This window comes from Adiantum capillus-veneris, chromosome 25 (genome assembly GCF_014529385.1).
Source record: "Adiantum capillus-veneris isolate H3 chromosome 25, ASM1452938v2, whole genome shotgun sequence".
Lineage (NCBI taxonomy): Eukaryota > Viridiplantae > Streptophyta > Polypodiopsida > Polypodiales > Pteridaceae > Adiantum > Adiantum capillus-veneris.
Genome location: NC_140955.1, coordinates 137680754 through 137700958, shown reverse-complemented (window position 1 = coordinate 137700958; position 20205 = coordinate 137680754). Strand labels below are relative to the sequence as shown.

At 46.4% G+C, this 20205-nt stretch overlaps 1 protein-coding gene across 3 annotated transcripts in view; it reads right to left on the bottom strand.

Annotated features, from left to right (window-relative positions):
* LOC147425726 (DNA repair protein RAD5A-like) overlaps positions 1-20205 on the bottom strand; it is a 101300-nt gene that overhangs the window by 66070 nt on the left and 15025 nt on the right. For all 3 annotated transcript variants that reach the window (XM_086499703.1, XM_086499702.1, XM_086499701.1), the window contains exons 2-12: positions 4306-4998; positions 4096-4229; positions 3875-4007; positions 3721-3774; positions 3501-3647; positions 3002-3153; positions 2844-2928; positions 2448-2708; positions 2149-2298; positions 1910-2056; positions 1748-1815 (exon numbers count right to left, since the gene is read on the bottom strand). In XM_086499703.1, coding sequence (XP_086355829.1) covers positions 1748-1815; positions 1910-2056; positions 2149-2298; positions 2448-2708; positions 2844-2928; positions 3002-3153; positions 3501-3647; positions 3721-3774; positions 3875-4007; positions 4096-4229; positions 4306-4998 — 2024 coding nt within the window. The remainder of the gene's footprint in view (positions 1-1747; positions 1816-1909; positions 2057-2148; positions 2299-2447; positions 2709-2843; positions 2929-3001; positions 3154-3500; positions 3648-3720; positions 3775-3874; positions 4008-4095; positions 4230-4305; positions 4999-20205) is intronic.

The window sequence follows — 20205 nt, the reverse complement described above, 5'->3', positions numbered from 1 at the left end:
CTGGCCGATTTCGAGGGGTGACCACAAGGGCCAGGATATGTCACCTATGTCAATTAGAACCAAAGACAAAGTTGCACTACACATGTCATTGCCCCGCATACTATGAGATATGTGGCTGCTTCCACTGTCTTCAGAGAGGGTTTCGGACCATCTTGTAGAGTCATGAGATACGAGGATCGGAGGTGTCTCGGATTGTTCCTGCTAGAGCTGCGCAGACTTAGGGAGAGCTTGCTGAGGACTTCAAGGGAGAGACAATCTCACAGACGAATTCACAGATTTCTTTACACTAGCCAGGGGAGAGCCAGAGGAGCAGTCATCATAGCAGATCTCAGAGCCACCCACACTAGAGGTACGTTGATTGACCGAGCTATTGAGCTAGGCACATCCAGACGCCCACGACCTCGCGGGGTCTCCCACCATCGACGAAGGCTATAGCAGAAGATACAGATCACTCTAGCTCGACATGCAAGACGCCCAACCAGAACACTGACCATGGAGGAGGTTGATGAGATTCGACAACGACCGATGAGAGATTTCATTTGAGCCCACCAAAACCCCCTCCCCCCGCCCCGCCCCCCCGACCCTCTATCTGAGAGGATGTGTTCACAGGTTCAGTTTCATGAGCCTCGGACGAAGCTCTAGCTCTTTCACACTTTGGTGGCTTCTGCATTGCTCTATGGAGCTGAGATATGGGGGCCTTCATTGGATCATCACGGGAGAACAGGTCGTACTGATGGATGGGGGGACATGGAGAAGCCTCTGGTCTCAATGATCTCACAGCTCATTAGAGCCAAGGCTTCAGTACCATGTGCCATTATCCGAGCAGAGTAGCTGCCCCCCCACTAGTAGTTGAGGCGCTCACTAGATCTGTTTCCTTCATACACCACTTGTGGGAACTTCATAGGGACAGATACGCCCACCTTGCACTTGAGTCCTCTCGACAGTTAGCCAGGCAGGGAGATACAGCATGTTGGTATGGGGAGATGACGTCATGGTTCCAGGCACATGGGTTCAGTATAGACGATACAAGCTCACCCCTGCACCCCTGCCAGGTAAAGCCTCTACTTAGATGAAGGCCAGCATCCATGGCTCACAACAGAGGTATCTAGATTCTATACCTCCCTTTTTTCTCCCCTTTTTTTAGCTTGTAGACATTAAGGCACCCTGAAAAAGGAGGAAAGGAACTCCCAGGGGAACCTATGGCAGCATCCCTTCATCCTAATCTAGCAGCTGCATGGAGAAGAGGAAAACCTTTGCCTCAGCTTTAACCTAGCACACTCCACCAGTCCCCCCACCATCAGCAAGTAATCAGGAAATGACCAAGAAAGACAAGCTGATTCTAGAGTTCCAAACACAGTGCAAATCATCAAGACCGAGTAGTTGACTGTCAGAGGAGACCCCATGCCAGAGTCATTACAACTTACAAGCATTGTCATCCACCTCTGAACACTTTGTGAATGAATTCAGACAGTAGGATTTTTTACTCACTCTTTGTTTAGGAGAGGAAAATTCACAAAGGCTTGATTTGCACGTTCCCTTCAGATGAGGCAGTGACAGGATTGGTCAGCTTCAATGGAAGTATGCACCTCCAAGGTGGCTCCTATTTACCATTCCTAACCTCTCCCACACTTGTGGCACTGATGCTTTGTTTGACATTTATCCAAATATGATCTCAAATGAAATCAAATGAAATGCAAAAAAAGGTGCTGACTGCATGAACTTTCAGTGTGCGTTGAGGGCAACTCACCATCCCCAGTTGCTCCAGGGCTCAACACGAAGAAAATGTAGCAAGCTGAACACATCTTCAAGTTTATTCTGTTTCAAAATTTCAAAGGAAATGATTTCAAAAAATTATGTCATCATATAGTCTCATCAAGCTTTATGGACCACATAACGTTAAGTCAAGAACCTGAATGGGTGTGCCTGTCAAGCACCATCGATGATCTGCAGTGAGATTGAAAGCAGCCTGTGCAGACTGTCCTTTACTGGCTTTAATAGTATGCGCTTCGTCGAGGACCACTCTATACCAGTGGATTCCATGAAGAGCACCATCACCCTAAATCAATACATGTTTTAGCAAAATTAGTTATCTTTGCATGAAACCTACAGACATAGTTTCCCTGTAGTTTCTTCTGAAAAGGGGATTACCTCATTATTCATGAACTCGGAACCCAAAACCCCATAAGTTGTCAAGACAACTTCAAAATCTACTAAAGCCCTACTGTCTCGCGTGCGAGCAGAACCATAGTGGGTATAAATGGTTAGAGTTCCTGGCTTTGAATGCACCTCTAGCTCGCTCTGCATGATAAGAATATTTATCTTCATGTTTAAGACTGTTTTCATAATCGTTATATACCTTTAAAAAGTCCAACTTAATGCCTTCTCAAAAGTAAGTGACATCGATAATTCTCTGAAATATGATCAGTGCATAAAGATCCAGCTCATACCTTCCACTGCCCAAGCAATGTCATTGGGCACACGATCAGTGTTCCTCCGCCCTTTCGTATTGACTTCCTTAATTTTGCTCTCATTTGAGCAGTTGCAAAAAAAGAATCAGGCTTCCTCACTTCAGAAGGAACACCTCGGTTCATCTCACTATCCACAATGCTACTGTTAGTTTGGTGGTGACCACCGCCTTTGCCACAGTTCGATAACAAGAGAGAGATGGTCATCACCGTCTTTCCCAGGCCCATTGCATCAGCTAATATCTTGAATAAATGCAGACAGAGAGAAGATGCCTTCTTTAGTAAATTCAAACCTATATTCCGGAATAGGGCATTCCATTCCTAATAAAATGCCGGTTATTAGATGCTTCGCAATACATTGAAAGCAAGGTTTCTTACCCCTCCTCTTGCCATCTGCAAGGCACTAGGAAAGAAGACCGTTGCATCTCCAGAGAAGGTGTTTATATAGACAGCATCTATCCTCCTGTCAAGTTGGAGATGATGAAAAAAACACAGTATACCCCACCCTTCAAATAAGAGTTTTCTGCTCAGGTTACCTGTCAGGAAGATGAAATGCATCCCAGCAAGGATGAAGAGTTCTCGATGCTTCTTCGACTGCTATTCCCGACTCAAGTTTGTACATCCAATGCAAGGCCTGCTTTTGGTAGGGCCTCAAGCTGCATGCAAGTGTTGCTGGTGGTTCCATTTCCTGTATCATTTGCAAGCTGATGATTACTCTTAAACAATAAAAAAACAGGACAGAGTACTTCAATGCCCCCAAACATAAAAACCCAATATAACTGCAGAATTATGAGCAACTACTTAGAAAGAACATCTCCATCATATGCCAATTTACCATCTTACAATCCAAGCTGTTCTCCTATTTGTGCAGAGCAGTGAAAAACTCAGTGCGGTGTCCCATGAGGAACCCAAAAGTCTTACATACGCAATTACTCAATAACCTGATTTGAGTGTCACAGCATGGCATCACAATCTTTGCAGAACAAGTCCTACAAGGCCAGAAACAAGCAGTTAAAGATAGCTTTCATCACTAACCGAAAGTTGACGAGCATCAGTTGTTCCAACCAAGCGATCTACTTCTCCATCACTGAGGAACTCTTCTCCTTGTTCCTCACTTTGTTGTGTAGGACCAGAAACCAGGAGTAGTCGCTGCTCAGCAGAAAAAGAAGAGATGCCTGCACCCTGCTTTCCATACAAGAGTTAACTCTACCATTCAATCTGAGTGTAACCAACATTTTGCAATCATGCCCCCAACCTCGAAGTCCAAGGCTCGTTTTTTGCTGAAAAGATCATCTGGAGTGAATTCTGCCTACCACGACACAGAAACTAAAACATGAGAATCAAAAGGACATGTAACAAAGATGTGCCCCTGAAAATAATACATGTGGAACATGCAAGCTTCATCCCACCTTTTTGAAAGGTTTCAAGCCCAGCAGGTGGAACAGAGTTGGAACTGGATGCACAGTTTTGTCAGCAGCAGATGTTGACAAAGGCGAGGTATGGCTGTGTGGTTTCTTAAACAACGAACAATGTGCATGAATCCTACAAAAGTGATTAAAGTTCAGTAAGGGAAAAAAAGCCGGATGGTGTGTTTAAACCCTTCGCAGCTGCAACGCTGTTAAGGACTTACTTCATTTTCAGTGTTATATTGTCAACTAGAGAGATAATGTTTGGTGTCTCTTTACAATATCCTTCCAGTTTCACCTTCTTTTCCAATACCAAAGGGACTAAGCACCTGGCCCAGTCTCCTGGAAGGCGACCAATCTACAGTGAGACAAACACTTTAAAGTGAATACAGAACTAAGCAAGAAGTTGGATTTCCCAAAGTGAAAATCCATACCTCCCCCGCTTCCCTTGTTGAGAATCTCACTATCTCTGGGTTTAAATTTGCCGCCCTCCCACGTCCCCATGAACGAATACTAGGCTTCATGCTGTTATTTGACGACCTTGGAAAGGTGAAAGAGACTGGTTCTCCCTCATTCAACTTGACACCCTTGCATGTAGAAAAACCAACAACATCCACTTCACCAAGAAACCACCAATCCACTTCTGCTGATGTTACAGGATCTTCAGTTGTATTATCTTGACTTACAAAAGTCATTGAAACTTCATGCATTGTTGGAAAATCCAAGTCATTGGAGCTTTCAGAAGCAGACAGTGCTCTAACTTGAAATGAATTGTCAAGATCAATGGCTTTATCAGAGGCTTTTACACATTCCACAAGTGAACTTGCACAAATTCTGTCATCATTATTTTCACAGAGTCTTTGCATTTCTGTATCCTCTGAGACGTATGTATTTTCTGACAAAGCCTGTAACTGGTTTTGAGTACTGGACTCAGCAGGTATCACCTGACCCTTCTTGGTCGACATGCTTCTAAAATGAGGAGTATCGAACAAGATACTGATAGCAAGTGAGACGTCGTTCCTTGCTAAATGCAAACAGCGAATCAAATCCATATCTGGAACGTCAGACCCCAAAATTGCTCGCATAGCCTGTATATTCTCCTCACTGACCTTGGCCTTGGATGCCATCTGTTCAAGAAAGCAAACTTTGTCAGCTGAAGCAGACTGTTATATTAACTACATAATATTCCTAATGTTTCCTTGAAGGAAAGATTCACTATGTAAATTCTATGCGCGTCAAATAACGTTGAACTCAAAATGTACAATAGCAGGAAGCATCCTCAAAAACAACATTTCTAGATTGTAAGGCTCAATCCGGATTTTTTTCTCTGCAAACAAAGATCTGAAATCTGCCCAGCAGGCTAGATCACCTCTATCATGAGGTAAAGTTGTACAACAGGGGGAGACTCTCCCAAATCAATATTTTTTGGCTACATCAAAGGAGAAAACAGCCAAACAGGAGGCCTATAGTACCAGTAAAGACCAGACATCACTGTAAAGAAAGGTCCTAGTTGCCACAAACTAATGAAAGCCTGACGCCGTCTCTCAGCCCCGTCTGAGCTGTGCCCCCCAAGCCTGATGCTATCATATTATCCTCTGAGAGTGTGCACGAGTTCAAGCAAGAAGACACAAACCATCGCCACATGTTGCTCGGGCCACCCCTTGATATACAGAAGCGCCTAGCCCCCTGGATGAATCAGGGAGTATTACGAGGGAAGATGGCTCGGTTGCCCTCCAGCCAAACAGCCCGAGGACACTGATCCAACAATGCCCCATACAAGGGACAGTATGCCCTTGCGTCGACTTGGAGTCATGTAACCTACGTGGAGCTAGGGACGTTGAAACACGAGTTGGATGGCCTCCACAACGACGAGGGGATCTGTGGCGCAAAGACGGAACGGTGGATTGGAACCGCGGACCGCCGGTGTAACAGGCTTGGACACCCAAGCGAGAAATCCATAGCAACACACAAACAAAACTGCAACAATTGAACTGAGAGAGAGAGAGAGAGAGAGAGAGAGAGAGAGAGAGAGAGAGAGAGAGAGAGAGAGAGAGAGAGAGATGAAATGAAATGAAATGTTATATTAACGTCTTCAAAAGGCCAAAGTGACCTATGAGACCAGAAAGTTACAATGTGGTGGATCTGATACAAAGTCAGAGTAACAAAATAACAACATAACAAGATAAAAATACAATGGAATCCTAAGCTGCTCGATGTGAGCTAGGCAAAGTAGAGTAGCAAATGGCTGGGATAGCTAAATCACAGGAGATCCAGCATCGGTCGCTGGCGGATCTCATCAATCTCCTCCATGGTCAGTAGTCTGACCGGGCGTCGTGCATGCCTGGCCAGAGATCCGAATCCTCCGATGCAGCCTCCGTCGATGCTCTGTAGTCCTCCGTAGTCGTGGGCGTCTGGATCTCCCCAGCTCAATCGCTCGGTCGATCAGTGTGCCTCTAGTGTGAGATGAATGTGAGCTCTGCTGTGGTAGAGCTCCTCCGGCTGTCCAGTGTCTGCTCTGAAGAAATCTGTGATCTGCCTCTGAGACTTGGCTAGCCTCTCCTCTCATGAGACTCTCTCTGTGTCAGCGCAGCTCGAGCAAAAACAAACCCAGGCATCTTTGATCCTCGTACCCCATGACTCTGGAGAGTGGTCCAAACCCCTCTCTGAACAAGCAGTGGAAGCAGCCTCGTATCTCGTAGTAGATGGGGCAGCGGCATGTGTAATGTAACTCTGTCCCGGGCTCTATGCCACACAAGGGGTATGTCCTGGCCTCTGCTGGTACTCCACTGTACCTCCCAGTCTCGATCCGCAGCTGGTGTGAAGATGTGCGTATCTGGCCAATAGCACATCGTATCCCATGAGACAGGTGGGTGTCCATGTATCTGGGCCTCGTCACAAAACCGTCCTCCGTAAGCTGGAGAAGATGTTCCTTGTAGAAAGCCATCTTCGTGCCCAGCTCCTGTGCTGGCTGTATCCAAGTCCTCCTGGTGTCTAGCTGAGTCAAGTCCTGGCAGATGAGCCTGGTAATCTCGGACTGTGTAACAGTGAGAGATGGCGCATCTAGTGAGTACTGAAATGGTGGAAATCTGTCCATGCTGAACCCATGCGCTTGAAACCATGATGTCATCTCCCCATACCAGCATGTTGTATCTCCCTGCATGGCTAACTGTCTAGAGGACTCAAGTGCAAGGCGGGCATATCTGCCTCTGGGAAGTTCCCACAAGCGGTGTATGAAGGAGACTGATTTGGTGAGCACCTCAACCACTAGAGGGGGCGCCGCTAACTCTGCTCGGATAATGGCCCGTGGTACTGAAGCCTTGGCTCTAATGAGTCACGAGATCATAGAGACCAGAGGTTTCTCCATGTCTCCCCATCCATCAGTGCGACCCGACCTCCCGTGATGATCCAGTGAAGGTCCCTACACCTCAGCTCCATAGAGCAATGCAGAAGCCACCAATGTGTCAAAGAGCCAGAGCTTCGTCCAAGGCTCCTAAAACTGAACCTGTGAACACATACTCTCCAATCTACCCAAAGCTGCATGGGCTCTGGTCAATCTGGTCTCTGCTGCTCTCCTCAATGAAAATGCTGGTCCGCTAAAAACCACTCCAAGGTAAGTGTAAGCATCGGTATACTCCACCATCTCCTGGCCGTATGTGAATGTAGGTGCTGATCTCCTAATCCACTGTGAGGTGGTATTAAACACCATAACCTTGGTTTTACCAAGGTTGACAGACAAACCACTTTCGTGGGCAAACCTATGCAAAGCATCCAAGTGACGTTGCATTCCCTCAGAATAGTCAGAGAGAGAGAGAGAGAGAGAGAGAGAGAGAGAGAGAGAGAGAGAGAGAGAGAGAGAGAGAGAATGAAATGAAATGAAATGTTATATTAACGTCTTCAAAAGGCCAAAATGACCTATGAGACCAAAAAGTTACAACTGGTGAATCTGATATCATGTCTGAGTACGAAACTAAAAGAACTAAACTAACTAAGAACTAAACACTAGAACACTGAGGAAGGAAATAAATCTGAAGCTGATTCCGGATTGAGACGAGATATAGGGGGGAGGGGTTGGTGGGTTCAAATAAAATCCCTCATCGGTCGATGTCGAATCTCATCAACCTCCTCCATGGTTAGTACTCTAGTTGGGCGTCTTGCATGTCGAGCTAGAGTGATCTGTGTCTTCTGTTGCAGCCTTCGTCGATGGTAAGAGACCCCCCGAGGTCGTGGGCGTCTGGATTTGCCTAGCTCAGTGGCTCGATCAAGCAGCGTACCTCTGGTATGGGTGGGCTCCGAGATCTACTGTATTGACTGCTCCTTTGGCTCTCCGCTGGCCGGTGTAAAGAAATCTGCGATCCGTCTCTGAGATTGTCTTTCCCCTTATGTCCTCAGCAAGCTCTCCCTAAGTCTGCGCAACTATAGTAGGAACAATCCGAGACACCTTTGATATCTCATGACTCTAGAAAAAGGTCCGAAGCCTTCTCTGAACAAGCAGTGGAAGCGGCCTCGTATCTCATAGTACGTCGGGCAATGACATGTGTAGTGTAGCTCTGTCTCTGGCTCTAAGTTACATAGGTGACATATCCTGGCCCCTGCCGGCTCCCCTCGAAATCGGCCAGTCTCGATTTGGAGCTGATGTGAGGATGTGCGTATCTGCCCAATAGCGCACCTTATCCCATGAGATAAGTGCGTATCCATGTATGCAGGCCTAGTCACAAAACCGTCCTCCATGAGTTGGAGAAGATGCTCTCTGTAGAAGGCCATCTTTGTGCCCCACTCCTGTGTCGGCTGTGAAACCGGCCTGTTCAATCCAAAAAGGGCGGTAGACTTTACTTCAAACCTTGATTTAGCTTTCACCCATTATTAGTCGTCTATTCTACCTGCGCTATAATGACACAAGAGAGGGGAATGGGATACAGATGCTAGAATGCACCTGTATGAGAAGACCGACACCGGATTGGCCCCTAACTTAGGCGCCCCTTTCCGTATTTCTTTATTGTTCAAAAGAGGGAATAAACGATGTGGTTCTATCCAAGCTGCCCCGCACAACCTTGGCTGAATTTTGACTGTTTTGGCCTAATTTCGGCAACATAACTGTACTAGAACCCTTCACGGTCAGTATTCCCACGCATTAAATGACTTTCCCGACGCATACGGACACTTTGCAAAACCTGGCAAGAATCTGCAGCACGCTGAATTCTCTGTTTTCAGCCCTGACAATGCGCCAGATCGCCTGTACAGCGGTCCCCTTGCGTCCCCGAACCTCCTGGGGGTATTAGGGTGTGTTTAGGGCCAAAACCCTAAACCTGCAAAAATACACAGCAGGCTGTAATTTACTGTTTCGGGCTCCGTTTCGCGTGCCCGTCGCATCCGTAGCAAGTCCTCGAGCTCCCGCACCTGTAGGGCTACTTGCCCTTTGAATCGGACGAGATTTCGAGCGTGAAACCTCTCCGAATCACTTGTACCTACGGGGGATTAGCCGCTAGCTAATCCAGTACCTGTGCAAGAGGCTCTTGCCTCGGCAATCGCGTATAAACCCACACAACTGTACATTGGTCAAATGAAGAGCCCACTAGTGGGGCATAACATACTGCCAAAGGGGAGAGAGAGGGCAGTGCGTAGCGTGCAGGGCATCACTCCTGGCACCGCACTCTGCATAAGAGGGAAAGCAAGCACTCCATAGCTCTTAACCTGTGACAAAATCAGCAAATGAGCCCTTCTTCCCTTCAAATTCAGTGCCACCTTCTCTTGCATGAGGAAAGTGCACCAGACTGTGCCACTTGGCACATTTACAAGCATTTTCCCGTTTCGGGGTTGCCGCCTAAAAATCTCCCAACCGGTTGCCCAGTTGACTTCACGGCAGAGTAAGAAAATGTTCCCCTTGTCATTCCGGAGGTAATGACGCAAACACATTTTCAGGTCCCAAAATAGCAGTTCCCTAAATTTTAGGAGATACTGCCATTGTATCTTACTAGGTCATCTGACCCTCTTTGTACACTGCGGCCACATCCAGAACTGAAATGTAGCCTCTGTAGCAGAGGATTCAACTTTGGCTAGTCAATGACCCCACTTTGGCTAACCATAGTCCTTGTCCAACCTTAGTGCTCTCTTGCCCTCAGGCCTGGACTCCCTCTGGACAGTTCCACACTAGCTATGCAATGCAGGGCAGTTAGATTTCCCGAGGGGTGTTTCCAAGAAGTGAAAGTAAATCAATAATAAGAAAGAAATCAACAAAAAGGATAGATAGTAGTCACACGCTGGTGACATACCCCCCTCTTGAAATCTCAAACGTCCTCGTTTGCATCTATGTCGTACATGCTCACAGTCAACACTGATGTATTCAACACCTGTCGACACATGTACGACACATACATGCTCATTGTCAACCCTCGTGTATTTAACACCTCGTCGACACATGTATTGCGTCATGTGAACCCTGTCCCAATGACATAGTGGTAGCTTCGCACTCTGCCATTGCTTTGAGTCACTAACTTTCCAATGACAAAACGGTAGCGACACATTTTGCCACTTTCTTATAGTACACGTTGGATCCCGTAACACTTTCGAGCATACCCAAACCGACAGTTTAAGAATGCAGTTACACATGTACTCTTTAATAGAAGCAATTACTGTATCCTTGACAAACTGACAAGAAATACTCACTTCTATAGCACTAACCAAACTTTTGGACATTCCATAAGAACAATTGCCAAACTGACAATCCGTACAGCTCTAACATTCATGTAACAGGTATTTCATTTGAGCTCACTTTAAAAATACCATGTACATCATTTGTTTCAGAAGCCATTGTCACACTGACAATCCATGTAGCTTTGAAACTCAAGGGGTCAAGGTAGGTTGCAAATCGAAGGCTTCAAGGTAAAGTGATAACACAGTTGGTGACTCTGCAAGTTCACCTTCTTCCATCCACTTAGCATCCATTGGTGGATAGTTTCTGAACTTTACCAAGTAACGCCTAGCAACCTTGCCTTTCACTTTTCTTTCTTTGTGTGCCAAAATCTGTTCCGGGACCAAGATCTCGTCAAGTTCCTCGACTTCCGGCTGATCTTCAGCTGGCATATCTTCTGGCACATCACCCACATAGGGTCTGAGAAGACTCACATGAAACGCATTGTGAATCTTCCAACTGTCAGGCAATTTCAGCCTATATGCAACATCACTGATTATGTCACACACTTGAAAAGGCCCATAGTAACGCATGCTGAGCTTTGGAAACAGTCTTTCCTTGCCCTTCATCTTCTTTAACCTTGCCTTTTCAAAGCGTAGAAGCACCCAATCACCAAGTGAAAATACCACTTCACGACGGTGACGACCAGCTGCTTTCTTTTGCTTTGCCTGAGTCCGTTCTAAGGCCACTTTGACCTTCTTGTACATTTCATCCATGTCCTGAACATACTTATCTGCTTCAAATATCTTGTCCTTTGTATGCAGTATGGGAGGGACTTTCTTGCCACCTTCAACTATCTCAAAAGGTGCCTTGCCAGTTGATGAATGCACTGTATTATTGTATGCATACTCCAATGGCAAATACTGCTCCCACTTTCCTTTATGCTCTGACACATAGCACTTCAGCAGATCTAGGACAGTAGAATTTGCCTCTTCTGACTGCCCATCTGTTTGAGGATGAAATGACGAAGAGAATTTGAGCGTTGTGCCCATATTCTCAAACAAGCCTCTCCAGAACAAACTTGTCATGCGTGGATCACGGTCGCTAACAATCGACTGTGGCATGCCATGATACTTGAAAATATTGCTCATAAACAAGCGTGCCATCTGATCTGGTTTTATCTTCTTTCTGACAGGAATAAAATGAGCCTGTTTGCTAAATCTGCAAATAATGGTCCAAATACCATCGTTTCCTGTCTGCGTTCTCGGAAGATCAAAGATAAAATCTATAGTAATACTTTCCCATGGTTTATCTGGAATAGGTAGTGGTTGCAATAACCCTGGTGCCTTTTGCCTGTCAAACTTGACCTTTTGGCATATTAGGCATTCCCGCACAAAGGCATCCACATCTCTTCTCAATGTAGGCCAGTAGAAGAATGTCTCAACCGCTTTAATTGTAGCATCGATACCACGATGCCCTGCATACGGTGGGACATGACTCTCTTCCATAACTTTGCGTCGCAATGGCTTTGTGACACACAATCTGCCATGCATCATCATGAACCCATCTTTGAAAAGATAGTGTTCATGACTTTGTCCATGCATTAGCTGCTCGAAGACCCTTGCAAAATCTTCATCATTTTCATATTGTTCCCTCATATCATCAAGTTCATGATGATAAGGAATTGACACAGCTGAAATTTGTGGCTTCCTTGACAAGGCATCAGCCACAACGTTCTTCTTGCCTTCCACATGCACAATCTGAAAATGGAACATGGACAAGATATTTGCCCATCGCATATGCTTCTCAGATAACTTTGTCTGTGTCAAGATGTATCGCAAGGTCTGATGGTCCGTTTGGACAACGAAATCTGCACCTAGCAGGTAGTGTTTCCAACTTAAGAGCGCATGAATCACAGCCAGTAACTCTTTCTCATAGACCTGCGTGGTCATCTCTGGCTCTTGCAAAATTCTGCTCTCATAGGCTACTACCCTGTCATCTTGCATTAGCACTGCACCAATGCTACTACCGCAGGCATCACACTGGACCACAAATGACTTCCTAAGATCTGGCAACACAATGACTGGATCTGAAGTCATCTTTTCCTTTAAGAGATTAAAAGCTGAAATCTCTTTCTGTGTCCATCTAAAGGTGACTGCCTTCTTTTGAAGAGCATGTAAAGGTGAAGCAATCTCAGCGAAATTTCGGATAAACCTTCTGTAATAGGAGCATAGTCCCAAGAAGCTTCGGACATCATGCACCGTTTTCAAATCTGGCCATCACTTGATCGCTTCAACTTTTGCAGGATCCATTCTGACACCATCCTTTGAGACAATGTGTCCCAGAAAGTGAATCTCTTCCATAAAAAACTCACTTTTCTTTGCATTGATGAGCAACCTATGACTGCGTAGCTCTTTGAACACAATGGCCAAGTGATGCCTATGCTCCTCTTCATTCTTTGAGTAGACTATCATGTCATCAAAGAATGTACCAACAAACTGCTGGTGTGGACGGAAAATTCATCATCCTATTGAACGTAGCAGGAGCATTTGTGAGACCAAAGGGCATCACTAAAAATTCGTAAAGGCCAAACATCGTTCTAAAAGCAGTCTTGTGCACATCCTCTGATCTAATGCGGATCTGATGGTACCCACTCTTTAGATCTATCCTGCTAAACATAGCTGCTCCTTCTAATTTGTCCATAATATCATCAATTCTAAGTATAGGAACCTATTCTTGATGGTATTCTTGTTCAGTGCACGGTAGTCGATGCAAATACGCCATGAGCCATCCTTTTTCTGCACCAACAACACTGGAGAACAGAATGGAGATGAACTGGGCTGAATCAGCCCTTTTTCTAACAGCTCCTATACTTGGCCCATTATCTCTTTCTGTTGAGCCGCACTAACCCTGTACGGAGGCTTATTTGGTGGGCTACTGCCTGGCACCAAATCTATCGCATGGTCCTCGGGTCTCTCTGGCGGTAATTGAGACGGTAATGAATCGAAAAAACGGTCACTATACTGTTGTAAAAACATTGACCTTTCTTTATCTAGCACAGATAAATTTGATTCATCACAATCTGACACTTCACGTGCAAAAACCAAGTACGCAGAAAGATGCTTTTTCATTACAGAAGTAATAGCAGAAGCTGATACAGTGGGAATAGACTCCCTTTAAGCTTTACATCCAGAATGTGAGTCTTTCCCCTGCTCTGTACAGTGATGTTTTTGTTGTAGGCATCCATGATTCCCTGTACACGAAACAACCAAGGAATACCTAGCAACACATCACATCCGTCCAGTGGCATGATGTAAAATTCTTCAGCATCTACATAGGACTAGATATGTAGGCGCAATTTTCCAATGATGGGCGTCATAGCCTCTCTATGGCCAGGACATGCCAAACCTGCCTCTGCTGTATACCCCATCTCTTCAGGTCTGATTCCCAACTTTGAAGCCAATTCTGGGGAAATAAAGTTGGCTTTGGCCCCTGGGTCAAAGAAGATAAGCACTGTTTGATCCCTGACCTTTCCCCATGCTCTGCAAAGCTCACTTGCATTTGAATTTGGCTTGTCGCCCACCATATCTGGCACTAGACCAACCATGGGCTTCTTTCCTTTCTTGTCTTCCTTGTCATCAGAATCAGCTGGCCTTTTCTTTGTAGGACAATTGTAAGCAATGTGGCCAGGCTGCTCACATATAAAGCATTTGTTCTCTGTCCTCAGGACCTTCTTTTGCTCTTCTGACTTGCGAGGAAAACGTCTTTTCCATTTCTTTGATGGTCCCTTTTCTGATTCAGCCGTAGCTTTATCTTTCCCTGCGTTGGCTGACTCCTGAGTCCCTTTAGGAGCCTCATTGGGAACGTGCTTCTTGGCTGAATTTTTCTTGCATGATCCTGCCTTGACGCCAGTGTAAAATTCACAATCTTCTCCCTTGAGCAAACCATTGCCAGTGTTTGCTACCTCGATGAGCTGCGTCAAAGTAGTGACTTTTGTCTTCGTACAGTACTTTCTCAATCCTTTAGGTAGGCCACAACAATATTTTTCAATCTGTTCTGTCAATGGCACAAACCTATAGGAAGTTACTGAAAGTAGAGCTTTCCAAAACTTCCGATTGTAATCATCCAAATTTTTGCAAGTGGCAGCATTAAGCTGGTGCCATTCTATCATGACATCTACTTCAAAGTCATCAGATAACCATGCTGCTGCAAAAATCTGCTTGAAGTAAATCCATGTGGACGGAGCTTTCCCTTGAAGCAATAAAGTTGTCCACCATTGTCCCACATTCCCTGTCAAGAAAGTGATTGCCTTGCGGACCTTTGAAGCCTCTGTAAAGTTTCCCCCTGCATAGGCCTTGTCAAACTGCTGGAGGAATGAGAGAGCCTTCTTCCTGTCATCAAACCCTGTAAAGGTCGTGAAAGACACACCTTTGCCACCTTTTTTGTACGGAGTTGGCCTCTCCAGCGGCGTTAAATTGTCATATGGAAGTGACTGAAACATGGGAACACTATTAGGGTTCATCTGTGTTCCTTGGCCACTATTAACTTGACCTGGAAACGCAATATTTGGCTGCTGATTTGTAATTCCAGCTATACCAAAATTTGCGTGTGGCATCCCAAATTGACCCTGAGTGCTCTGAAACCCTGGTTGCATACCCATGACACTGTATATGGGGTTAGGCATCATCGTTTGAGCACCCCCGAACACTGTTCCTGGCGTGTAAAACTGATTTCCAAGTGCATGACCAGCCATGCTCTGGAATACCAATCCACCTCCAAAATAGCCAGGGTGTACTGAAGGTGGTGGGAAGACTTGTTGCAAAGCCTGTAGGTTGCTTCCCTGCCCATTAGAACCAGCTATAGGCTGCTGAAAGGTGGCGGGCTGAACTGGTACAGCTTGAAAGACTGGCATTTGAGCCACCTGTTCTTGCACCTTAGGCACAGGTTGTGGAGACTGCATGTTCTCCGTCAAGTGTACAGGTGTTTCCATTGACTCTGCAGTATGAATCACCTGTGCTTGAGCCTTAACAGGCTTTTGAATATGATTCAGTGACCCAACTTGCTGAAACGGAACAGGAGGTTGCAGAAAGGCTAAAAACCTCGGGTTCTGCATTACTTGTGTGAACATAGCCACAGCAGTAGCCAACTGGGTCCTGAATATATCATCATCCGTCTGTGGTCTTGAGGACTCACCCACTTCATGTGTCTGTTGACCCTGTGAAGAGGAAACCTCTTCAGTCACATCATCTGGTCTGTCAACCATAATTGCAATTCCCTGTGTCTGGACTATGATCCCCTGTGTCTTCAAGCCCAATCTGACCAAGCCTCCAAGGCTCACTTCTATGGGAAAAAGTGATTTAATCCCGTCGATGGAACCATGGAACCGGCCTATTCATCCAAAAAGGGCGGTAGACTTTACTTCAAACCTTGATTTAGCTTTCACCCATTATTAGTCGGCTATTCTACCTGCGCTATAATGACACAAGAGAGGGGAATGGGACACAGATGCTAGAATGCACCTGTATGAGAAGACCGACACCAGATTGGCCCCTAACTTAGGCGGCCCTTACGGTATTTCTTTATTGTTCAAAAGAGGGAATAAACGTTGTGGTTCTTTCCAAGCTGCCCCGCACAACCTTGGCTGAATTTTGACTGTTCTTGCCTGATTTCGGCAGCATAACTGTACTAGAACCCCTCACGGTCAGTATTCCCACGCATTAAATGACTTTCCCGACGCATACGGGCACTTTGCAAAACCTGGCGAGAATCTGCAGCACGCTGAATTCTCTGTTTTCAGCCCTGAAAATGCGCCAGATCGCCTGTACAGCAGTCCCCTTGCGTCCCCGAACCTCCTGGGGGTATTAGGGTCTGTTTAGGGCCAAAACCCTAAACCTGCAAAAATACACAGCAGGCTGTAATTTACTGTTTCGGGCTCCGTTTCGCGTGCCAGTCGCATCCGTAGCAAGTCCTCGAGCTCCCGCACCTGTAGGGCTACTTGCCCTTTGAATCGGACGAGATTTCGAGCGTGAAACCTCTCCGAATCACCTGTACCTGCGGGGGATTAGCCGCTAGCTAATCCAGTACCTGTGCAAGAGGCTCTTGCCTCGGCAATCGCGCATGAACCCACACAACTGTACATTGGTCAAATGAAGAGCCCACTAGTGGGGCATAACATACTGCCAAAGGGGAGAGAGTGGGCAGTGCGTAGCGTGCAAGGCATCACTCCTGGCACCGCACTCTGCATAAGAGGGAAAGCAAGCACTCCATAGCTCTTAACCTGTGACAAAATCAGCAAATGAGCCCTTCTTCCCTTCAAATTCAGCGCCACCTTCTCTTGCATGAGGAAAGTGCACCAAACTGTGCCACTTAGCACATTTACAAGCATTTTCCCGTTTCGGGGTTGCCGCCTAAAAATCTCCCAACCGGTTGCCTAGTTGACTTCACGGCAGAGTAAGAAAATGTTCCCCTTGTCATTCCGGAGGTAATGACGCAAACACATTTTCAGGTCCCAAAATAGCAGTTCCCTAAATTTTAGGAGATACTGCCATTGTATCTTACTAGGTCATCTGACCCTCTTTGTACACTGCGGCCACATCCAGAACTGAAACGTAGCCTCTGTAGCAAAGGATTCCACTTTGGCTAGTCAATGACCCCACTTTGGCTATCCATAGTCCTTGTCCAACCTTAGTGCTCTCTTGCCCTCAGGCCTAGACTCCCTCTGGACAGTTCCACACTAGCTATGCAATGCAAGGCAGTTAGATTTCCCGAGGGGTGTTTCCAAGAAGTGAAAGTAAATCAATAATAAGAAAGAGATCAGCAAAAAGGATAGATAGTAGTCACACGCTGGTGACAGGCTGTATCCATGTGGTCCTGGTATCTAGCTGAATCAGATCCTGGCATATGAGTTTGGTGATCTTTGTCCGTGTGAGAGACAGGGAGGGTGCAGCCAGGGAGTATTGAAACGGAGGCAATCTATCCATGTTGAAACCATGCGACTGAAACCATGCTGTCATCTGTCCATATCAACATGCTGTATCGCCTTGTAGAGCTAGTTGTCGAGATGACTCCAGGGCGAGCCGAGCGTATCTGTCCCTGGGGAGATCCCATAGACCGTGCATTAAGGATACTGATCTAGTCAGTGCCTCCACCACAAGGGGGGGGGGGGGGGGGGCATCTAGCTCGGCTCGGATAATCTCATGCGGCAGTGAGGCCTTAGCCCGGATCATCCGAGCGATCATAGAGACCCGAGGCCTCTCCATACATCTCCATCCATTTGGGTTGCCAGATCTCCCATGGTGGTCTACTGAGGGTCCCCATACCTGAACTCCATAGAGCATAGCTGGAGTCACTAGAGTGTCAAAAAGCCAGAGCTTTGTTCGCGGTTCCTAAAACTGAACCTACGAACACATCCTCTCCAGTCCTCCCAAAGCTGCATATGCTCTCGTCAGTCTGGTCTCTGATGCTCTTCGTAGTGAAAACACCGGTCCAGCGAAGACTACCCCAGATAAGTATATGCATCTTTGTACTCCTGGCCATAACGTAAAAATGGGCGCTGACCTCCTGACCCACTGTGGTGTGGTGTTTGAACACCATAACCTTGGTTTTCCCCAGGTTGACAGACAATCCACTATCACGAGCAAATGCATACAAAGCATCCAAATGACGTTGCATCCCCTCTGGAGAGTCGGAAATCAGCACAATATCATCAGCATAAAGTAACAACGGAATCCATTTCCCTGCTAGCTGAGCCCCCCTGTCTCCGTGACGCTCTACATAGTCTGAAAACTCATCCACATACATCCAAAAAAGAGTCGGGGATAGGGGGCATCCCTGCTTTACTCCAATAGTGGAGAGGACCATGTCAGACATTCCCTCAATGGTGCGCACCCACCCCATCACTGTCCTGTAGAGAGCCAGAATCCCCCATATCAGCTCTGTAGGCACACCCATGTCTTGTAATCTGCGTATAAGTCTGGCTCTCGGCACTGTGTCAAAAGCTTTGCAGAAATCCACAAAGCTACAGTAGATCCTCTTGCCATGGTGTCTTCCCTCCTCAATAATAGCTCTGAGTGTCAGAATCTGGTCAAGAGTGGAGAAACCTCTCCTGAAACCTGCTTGCCCTGGTGCTCTTATGCCTTCTCATTCTGCCCATCTACTCAGTTCCTGCTCAAGAATGGATGCATATAGCCTAGCTAATGTGTGACCAACCATGATGGTGCGATAATTCCCGGGAATCATGGGATCCCTTGACTTGAAAATAGGCACAATCATGGACATACTCCAAGTCTCAGGGAAGCCTTCATACATGACTCGATTAAACATCATAGCCAGGAGCTCTGCAAGCATATCTCTGGCATGGATGAAGTGCTCTGCTACCAGCCCATCATGATCATGTGCTCTCCTTGTCTTCATCCTATCAATGGCTTTCCTTACCCTCTCGGCAGTAAAGAAAGAACACATCTCCGGGCATGTCTCTAGTGGGTCCGGCAGAGGTGGTTGTCCTAAAGCTATGTAGAGAGATGTGGCATATTTCCCCCATGTCTCAGTGGAGGTGACCGTTGGTGGTGGTGAATGTTCGTGGAATAGCCTCCATGCTTCGCCTGAGTCTTGACTTATAAATAGCTGATACAGATCCTGCTCTAGCTGGGATAAATAAGCCCTTTTCTTTCGTCGCACTAGGCGGCGAAAGATAATCCGTGATTGACTGTGTGGTAATACCCATGAGCACTTCCGTATGTAATTTGATCCTCATCTCTCTACACTCCTCATTGTACCAACTGTTATGGGGCATGCTCCCAGATCGTCTCCGTGTAGGCTGGCTGTGGGGGTATGCTTCTGATGTTGCATCATGGAGCGTCTCTGTCAGTATCTGAGTGGGTTCATCTAGTGGCCGTCCTGGCTCCTGGGTGCAAAGTTTCCTATATATCTCATCCATATACACAAAGTCCGTCTCCCTAATGAAGGTGTATCGGATGTGTGTGGGGGCCTCTCTTAATGGAGTTGTGCTGAACTGAAACGTCAAGGTGAAGGACAAGATAGCATGATCAACTGCTACTCCAACTAGCCTAGTGCCCACCATGAAATCCTGAAAGAATGGAATGAGACCTAGCTGGGCCATGACATAATCCACTGTGCTGGCACCATGTCGGTGTGGAAAGCAAGTAAAACCTCCAGCTGTCGAAAATCTCTGTAGGCCATTCAAAATGGCCAATCTATGTGCAGTTCCCATATCTATCAAGTATCTACCATACTCAATGTATTCCTCATCTTGTGATAATCTGGATAGACCCATCTCTGTAGCATCCAGCTCCCTAAGCATCTCCTCGGAAGTATCATAGAATATTGTTTGGTGGTGGGCAGTCCTAGCATTGAAATCCCCTAGTATGATAATGTCATCGTCCTTAGAAAACTCCCATATGTCATTATCCAAAATAGCAAAGGGGAATTGTCCTCTAGGTGATGCATATACTGATGTACTAGGAGGAAAGTAACAGATAGCAATGTAGAGGTATCTGCATGTCTCTGCCATGAGCCTCACCCACATGTACCTAGCATGCTCATCCTTGCGCGCTATATATATCAGTGGCTGCAACTCCTCCCTGAATAGAACTGTCACTCCCCCTGAGCCTCGTCCTCGATGCTCCGATCTGGTCTCCTGTCTGCAGGCTGTCTCCCATCTATATCCGCTCACCTGTGGCATGGATTTTCC